At 59.0% G+C, this 8,265-nt stretch overlaps 1 protein-coding gene across 6 annotated transcripts in view; it reads left to right on the top strand.

Annotated features, from left to right (window-relative positions):
- Positions 1-284: 284 nt before the first annotated feature.
- Positions 285-8,265, top strand: part of FXYD6 (FXYD domain containing ion transport regulator 6) — a 31,434-nt gene continuing 23,453 nt past the window's right edge. The window contains exon 1 of one of the 6 annotated variants that reach the window (XM_023239149.2): positions 285-435. Coding sequence is in view for 3 of the 6 variants with exons in the window: in XM_023239147.2 (XP_023094915.1) it covers positions 5,988-6,075 (88 nt within the window). In the remaining 3 variants the exon portion in view is untranslated. Of the gene's footprint in view, positions 436-702; positions 870-5,834; positions 6,076-8,265 lie in introns of those variants that run through there. The other 5 variants (XM_023239148.2, XM_019811350.3, XM_023239147.2 and 2 more) reach the window with 5 other exon arrangements.

Raw genomic sequence — 8,265 nt, 5'->3', positions numbered from 1 at the left:
TGTCATTGTGTTTGTCTCGCTGCCTTCCCACCGTCCCCGGAGGAAAACCAAAAAGCAGCAGCTGGCGGCAGATCCCGGGAGCGGGCCCGCCCCCTCGGCGGCGGTCTCCTGTTGCTTCTGGAGCGGGGAGCGGGGCCTGCCTCCCCCCCCCCCCCACTCCCCCCCCCCCAGAGGCGCCCACCCTCACCCCGGACGCGCCACGCTCCCCGGTGACACCGCGGCGGCCCTTCCCGGAGCCCGGCCCGGCCGAGCCCCGCCCCCCACTCCCACCCGCGCCGGCCGCGCCGCTCCCGCCCGCCCCAGCCCTGCGCAGGAGGGGAGGCGGGAAACACGCGAGAGCCTCTCCCACCGCCCTGCCCCCAGCCCCGCCACTCCCAGCTCCTCGGACTCCGTGCGTCCTCCGGGGATTGTCTCCGAGGGGCCCGCGCTGTGCAGGTAAGCGGCGGCGGCGGGAGGCAAAGTTGGGCGCTTCTTCCGAGGACGGCAGGAGGCCGGGGTGGGGACCGAGCGCGGCGGCGCCGGGAGCTGCCGCGTTTTGTTTGTTTCGGTGGGTGTGAGCGGCCCCCGAGGGCCCCCGGCAGCCCCGGCGGCGGGAACGCGCTGGGGGCTGTAAACCCGGGGGGGGGGGCGCGGTGGGCGTCGGAAGGGGAGCGTGGCCTCTGGCGGGGGAGGCCCGCCAGGCGGTGGGTGCCGGTGAATCCGGTGACGGCAGCGCCCTCGCCTCTGCCCAGGGCGTGGGGCTACGGTGTTTTGGAGAAGGGGAAGGGGCAGCTCCCACCCCGATCTAGCGGGAGCCTCCCCTTTGTTACTGGGCGGCCGTGGACACTCGAGTGGAGCGTGGGCATGTGAAGACGGGGACGTGGCTGGAGGCGAGTGTAGACACACGGAGCCATGCAAAATGGGACGGCTGGTTTGGTGCTTGGGTGGCGTGGGGGCTGGGGCAGGGCGGTGGGCAAGGGGCTGGGGGGCGGCGGGGGGGGGGTGGGGAGGTAAAGAAGGGCTGGGGTTCCAAGCGTGGATTCGTGAGAATGTCTGCCTCAGTTGTTTTCCCTCCTTCTTGTTTATCCAGTCCTGTTTTTCTTCCAGGGGGCCTCCCCGATCCCCGGTTCTCTCCTTTCCTCACGCCCAGCCCCTTTCCCCAGCAGGGCCGGCCCTGGCTGAGCCTCCCCCATTGTGTCTTGCTGGGCTTCCCTGGACAGTTGGAAGGGCGGCTCTGGCTCCTGGCGCTTGCTTCTGGCTCTTACAAGTGGTGGCTGGTCGGGAAAGCACCCGAGGGTGGGCGCAGGGAGCGGCGGTGCAGGAGAACTGGGCCCCGGTCAGGCCCCTGCTGCCAAACCCCCCACATGGGGGGGTGCGGAGGGGGGGGCGGCTGTGGCCTCTTTCTTCCTCTACTTCCTTTGTCTCCCCAGCGTTGGGCCCTCCGGCTGGGCCCGGATTTCCAGGTTCGGAGATGGGTCAGTGAGCCGCTCCCGTCCTCTACGGAAGGACCCCCGCCCCGGGGGCCCGCTGCCCTCATATTGTGGATGCGCGGATGTGTGTATCTGTTTCCGCAACTTAGCCTTTCGCACGTGACCTCCCTGGCAGTTGCCATGGAAACCCCTCTTCAATTCTCAGCCTCCCTCCTTTTCCTGCCCATTCCTCACCTCCATATCGCCTCCCCTCCCCCCCCAACATGGTTGCCTAGAGACTGGTTATCCCTGGCTTCTCTGGCTCCCAGACCCTGGGTAGCCAGCTCCCACCTGGAACCCAGGCGGCGGCTTCCTCGCTCCAGCTGCCCCCCCACTACACCCCGCAGACGTGCCCCGAACGCCCCAAACGCATATCCATCCGTGCATACCGCACCGCACACACTCCCTCACACACACGCACCACGCGTTCTGTCGTGCCACGCACTCGAACACACTACAGGTACGTGTATCTCATCCCGCAGGTACACCGCATGTACACCCAGTTCATCCTACACAGGACCCTCAATGCCACTCCCACATTGCGTGTGCTCTCACACCAACGAAAACACGCACACGCACACGCACACACACACACAGTACTTCGAGAGAAGTCTCGAGCTGGAAGAGAGAGGGCAGTTTCCTGCCTCATCTGGCTCTGTGCGGGAGTGTGTGTAGGGAAGGCCCAGGGAAGGCCAGAAGGAAACATCTCCCTGGGGACGCGGGGTTAGGAGGTAGAGAGAAATGCACTGGCAACTTCCAGCTTCCCTCAGAGAGGTGGTAGCCTCAAGAGGCTGAGCGCACACCAGAATTTAAAGCCCTCCCTGCCTGGACCCTGAGAAAGCCTGAGGCTCCTGACCCACCCTGGCGGTCTCATCTAAGCCCCCCCCCCCCCCCCCCCCCGAGTCTTCCTGGCTAACAGGATCGGGCAGCCCCGGGACCAGCAGAGGGCTGAGAGCCTCCACAAAGGAGGGAGGACGGGTGGTAGGGCTGAGCGAGGGAGCAAGTGAGGGGGGGGAGGGGTGCAGGGAGGGCAGGGAGAGGACTGAGTGGAGACAGGGCCAGGAGGGGCTGGAAGGAGAGGAGTCAGGCGGTAAGAGGGCACGCGTCCGGCGATCTGCTCCTGTTGGGGGTCCAGGCCACCCTCTCCCCTTTAGGCACATTTCCCCGCTTCCTGTGGCCCCTCCGGCCACATCTGTGCATCTGGGAGAGGAAGCCAGTTTGCAAAGGGCTCCTGCATTGCTGGGGCTTTTCCAAGACCCGTGGCTTCGGTGGTGTTCAGGGCGAACACCTGGGTGGACACCAGAGGGAAGAATTGCCTTCCCAGCCTCCGCTTGCCCTTTGGACTCACGGAATATCCATTTCATTCATTCATTCATTCATTCATTCATTCATTCATTCATTCAGTGACTTGTTTTGAGTACCTACTGTGTATTAATTACTAGGGACACTAGAGTGAGGAAGAAGAGAATCCTAGATTTCTGAGGGTCACAAGGGGCCCTGAGGGAACATCCAATCAGGACGTCGTGAAGACGAGGAAACAGGCTCAGAAGTCACACACACACACACACACACACACACACACACACCCAGCGGTGACTGAGGCTTTCTGGCTTTTCAGCTAGGATTTGTGACACCACACTCCCATCCCACATCTCTTGCCTTCTTTTCTCTATTGCTGGCAATCCTTGGTGGACTGAGCTATCCCTCCCCAAAGGGCAGGTGCCCAAGGTGGGTACCCGAGTGAGCCAAGAGCCTGCTCTATTGTATTTTCTTGGAGGGTGTGGCTAGGAGAGGGGGGAGAGGTAGCAGTTCCCTAGACCCTGGAAACTTCCCGCCGCCTTAGGTGAGCCAGCCCACCTGGATCCCCCATAAACCAGAGCACATGCTCCCCTGCCCCGCAGCCCTGTTGGACTTAGCTGGCTGCCATCTGGAGGGCAGACTGTGCCAGGCGGCCCCTAGGACTCACTGTCTAACAAATCACCCACCTGCTTCTGCCCCAGTGCTTGAGCGCCCCGGAGGAAGCAAACCAGTCGTGACAGGCACAGTCCCTGGAGGCAGAGAGCCCGAAGCATAAAGGCTATGAGCCTGGAGGCACAGACCCAGGTTCTAGTCCTGGCTTTGGCCCAAGGGCAAGTGCATTCATCCCACAGATACCCTTTTGGATGCAAACTGGGCTTCTGGTGAAAGTCAGAAATAGTTTAGGCTGATTTCAGGCAGGTGAAAGCCTCCAAAATTTTAGACCTCTGTTTCCACCTCTGTCAGTAAGGGGTTTTGATTCCATGATTTCTAAGCCATTTCTTCCTCTAATTTTGGTAGATTATACAATCTTGAGAGCCCTTTTCTCTCCTGGTGCCAAATTGTGCTGATTATCTCATAATACAGGGTTGCAGCTGAGCTGAGCAGGAGAGGGTCCGGTCTCTGGTTCCTTTGGAGAAAGCCTCCCCTTTCACCCAGTCCAACGGGAGTTGCCCCAGACGCTGAAACTGGGTTTTCTTCTCTCGGGGTGTAGGAGCCAGCCCTTCCTGGACACTGGTCTACCTGTTCTGTTCTGCCAGGATTAAAACAGGCTGGGTAGAAGGTTGAAAGAGGTGTTCTCTGCAGAGGATGAGACCCGGGGCCACCATTTGGTGGGTCTGTGAAATCCCCGAGAGGGAGAGCCTTTGGCCAGCTTGGGGCCGTGGCCCCGGGAGTTGAGCAGGGCTTTCTGTGCCTGATGAGAAGCAAAATATCTCTGGCCGAGACAAAAGTCTGGAACCAATTGTCAGCATCGTCTCTGCTCTGGAATAGGAGGGAGGAGGTGAGACCTTGACCTGGGGAAGTCTGAAGTCGGCTTGGATCCCACACAGGAACACGTTTGTTACTCAGATGTTCAGAGCGGCTGGGGGGGGCGGAGCACGAAGTCCAGGAAGGGGGCTGGGACCCTGGGGACCAGGCTGGGCCATGGGAATGTGACTGTTCCCTCAGAATATCTGACTTGGGCCTCCTTTTAACAAACGTCAGCCGAGTCCCTTGGATGCATTAGGCCGCGTCTCAGGACCCAGCAGAGCCATGAGAATAGCTTCTCATTCTCAGAGCCCTCCTGCTCACCTCGATCAGTCGCCTTGTCCCGTCCCTTCCTCCCATCAGGAAGGCTCTGCAACCTTCTTCAGCCGGAAGGGCCCGGCACTCATGCGCACGTGGGCTCACACGTGCACACACTTTCCCTTTTTGACACATACGTAACCTGCCATCCCTCTCCCGTGGGCACGTGCTCGCAGGTCCCCACACCCCTTCTCGCCTCACCCAGCTGCAGTCTGGCACCCAGACCATTGTGACGGTCCCTTGCCTTGTTCTCTCAGCCCCGATCCACTTGACCGGCGGTGCCGCCGACGGAGTCCGGCTACGTCACACCTCCCGTGGCTCTCCGTGGTCCCTTAATAAGGACAGGTGCCTGGGCATCAGCACTGGGGCTCTCGTAACCTGGGTGTGGCCATGCACCGGGCATTGTCCCCAGGTGGGGCATCCCTGGCCTTGTGTTCTCCTCCTGTCTGCCTGTGCTCAGGTCCTACCCGGAACAAGCCCTCCCTCGGGCCTGCCGAACAGAGGCTGGTGCACGGACTTGGGTTCAAATCTGGATTCTGATGCCTCCTAGGTTTCTTAACTTTCTCGGCCTCAGTTTCCTTATCTGTCACACGAGCATGGGGATGATGGAGGTGAGCTGTATAAGGTGCTTCACACGGTGCCTGGCATGTAGTAAGCAGGAGATATTTGCTGTGACGATAATAACAGTGATGACATTATTATTATGGGAATGGAGTAACTCGCTGTCGTTACATCAGTCTCCGAGGCTCCTCTCCAGTGCTCATTCTTGCAAATAGGTTTTCCTAATTCCCAGTAAACAGAAGTGCTTTCCTCCCCCTGGGCCCCCTGAATGCCCTGTTGACTCTCCGCCTAGAGTACGAGGCCCGCCGCCTCCCCTCCACCTTCCTTACCTCTTCAAAGGCAGGATCTGTCCCCCACACGGTGCCTGGCATGGTGCTGGGCACCTGGAGAAAGTCCAGTGAGCATGTGTGAACTGAACATATGGGAGAAAGTCCTCGCCCACCAGGAGGTGTCGAAAGCCCACTTGTCCTGCAGAACTGCCTCCCTGCCAGTCGCTCAGACCCAGGAACGCATCCTGCGCGTCCCTAAGGCATGCGTTCCTTCGTGCCCATGCGCCGTCGCGGCGGGGGCGGTTCCCCTGGTAGAATCCAGAAAACAAGAATTCGACCCCATCCGGGGTCTGGAGGATGCCGAAGGTCTGAGGTCAGTGGAGGGAAGCTGACTCATAGCGTTTTGGTGAGTGGGGTTTGACAGAGCCTCAGAGAGCAGAAACGAGGCAGTGGAAGGGAGGGGCGCTGAGAAAGTTTTTAAATTCCTGAAGAAGCCTATGCAGGTGCCTGGGTTGTTCTGAGCTGGGATTGGATCATTAACCACAAGGGATAATCATACGGAACATCCATGCAGTGGGGAATCGACATTTACTGAGCGGCTGCTTTGCTGAGCGCTGGAGCCCCGAGGATGCCTAGCCTGTGCCTCCACCCCCAGGGAGTTCATAGTCTGATGGAGGAGACACACACTAGTGGTGGCAGTGCATACGTGGGAAGAGGTAGGGGCCTTGGCTCAGCGGGAACAGGGGAAGGAAGACTTGTGGCAGGAGGGAGGGGACAGTGTGCTTCCTGGAGTGGAGGCACACGAGGTTGTATAAACCCTCCGAACGTGCACGTGTACCCACCCTTGCCATCTGAGGCAGGGCAGATTTCCCTGGGGTCAGGGTTTGTCCCCATGCTCCCACCCCTGCCTCTGCGAAGCAAGACGATGTGAGTACATTCAAAGCACCCTGCAGGCTGGGACGTGCAGGCCAGAGCTGTGCTTTCCAGGAGCTGGGCTGTTGGATGGGGAAGGGCAAGGGGCCTGGCCAAGCTGCCTGGTGCTGTGGTCTGACCGTGGGCAGGGTGCTGTGGGCCTCTGGCCTTGGCAGCTGCTCTGAGTTTCTGTTTCTGCCTCTGGGAATGCTTGTCTGGCCTCTCTTGAATGGGCCTTTGTCAGCGGGCATGTGGAGGAGGTGATCCCATTGCTGGCCTGACTCATTCACGTCTGCCCAGCCTGCCCGGGGCGGGGGGCGGGGGGGCAGCCCCGGGCTCCTGTGCGATGCTGCCCACCGTCTAGGTTCCCTGGAACAAGATCGAGTTCCCCTAGGGGAAGGGGCCTGGGCCCTCTGAGCTTGCAGCCGGCGGGCAACAAACAGTCCTGCTCCCTGACTCTGGGCAACTTGTGTCCCTGGCCTGTGCCAGAGTCGGCCACACAGCCCTGCTCTGTGTCTCTGGGCTGTCCTGTCCGGAAGAGCTCTTGGGGCAGTGGCTGGGATGGCAACGTGAGGATCGTCACAGTTGGCAGGGATAGCGGGGGGCCAGCGAGGCACCGGGCCCCCACTGGTGGGTCAGCTTGGGGTCTTTCCAGGGAAATTTTTAGAAACCAGGCCTGTGTTTGTGCTTTGTGAACTCTGTGTATCCCTTTCCAAGGAAAGGGCCTTATTTCTTTGCGTGGTCCATTCTTTTTTTCCTTTGACTGTGTGTCTCTTCCCCCAAAGGAACTCCATGTTAAAGATAAAGGTGCCTCTGGGTTGAAATAATAAGTCCTCTCTACATAATAAAGGACCTTTGTCCCTCCCACTCCCCCTGTGCAGCCAGGCTAGATTGGGTTTGGGCTCCAGAGAAATAGCTCTGAGTCACAGGGACCTGTGGGCTCAGCCTCCCACCCTCCGCTGTGGGGGCGCCCTCCTCTGTGAGTGAAGGAGGGTGGGGGCAGACCCAGAGAGGGGGACACTCGGGGAGGCCCCGCAAGACAATGAGAGGGATTCAAGAGGAAGGGGCCACCCTGGGAAGTGTCAGCATGATGGTCTGGGCCCGAGGTGCCCTGTCATGCTTATAGCCGCCTTGGGGTAGTGCAGGGAATTCAGTAACTCAGGCCCCTTGGCCCTCTGCCGTCCCCTTAATCCCAGGCTTAGAGTGCTGTCTGTTCATCAGCCCCTCTTTGGAACTTTGTAAGGGGCCAGTCATTTCAAGTTAGGTTATTAAACAGAATAATTGATGTTTACTATTTATTTGACGGGCATTTAAAATGCAAATCAAGGGAACAGGTTGCATTTTCCTCTGGAGGCCACAGATCCATCAGTGACCTCTGGTTAGACCCAAAACACTTGCTTTAAATGCAGCTTTAAAAGCCTTTGCTGGATTTTGGCTCTGTGCTTCTGAGCTGTAAAAGCCTGGCCTCTGTCACAGGAGCGTCAGACGTCATGAACAGGGCACAAGGCTGCACCCTGCTTGCCAGGAAGGTGAACAGACGTGGGAGGTGATGGGATGGGCTTGGGGGCTGTTTTGTTTTTAACTGAAATAAAAAAAAAAAACTTTTTTAACATTTATTCATTTTTGGAGACAGAGAGAGACAGAGCGTGAGTGGGGGTGGGGCAGAGAGAGAGGGAGACACGGAATCCAAAGCAGGCTCCGGGCTCTGAGCTGTCAGCACAGAGCCCAGCGTGGGGCTCCAACTCACGAACTGTGAGATCATGACCTGAGCTGAAGTTGGACGCTCAACCGACTGAGCCACCCAGGCGCCCCACTAATACATTGCTATTAATTAAAGTCCGTACTTTCTTCAGAGGTCCTTCGTTTTTACCTAATGTCCTTTTTCTGTTCCAGGATCCTGTCTGGAATACCACATTCCACTCAATTGTCTTGTCTCCTTAGGCATCTCTGGACTGTGCCAGTTTCTCAGACTTGCCTTTTTTTTTTTTTTTTTT

The sequence above is a fragment of the Felis catus genome, chromosome D1 (assembly GCF_018350175.1).
Source record: "Felis catus isolate Fca126 chromosome D1, F.catus_Fca126_mat1.0, whole genome shotgun sequence".
NCBI lineage: Eukaryota > Metazoa > Chordata > Mammalia > Carnivora > Felidae > Felis > Felis catus.
Note: the sequence above shows the minus strand (reverse complement) of the source record. Positions and strands in the feature narration are given on the sequence as shown.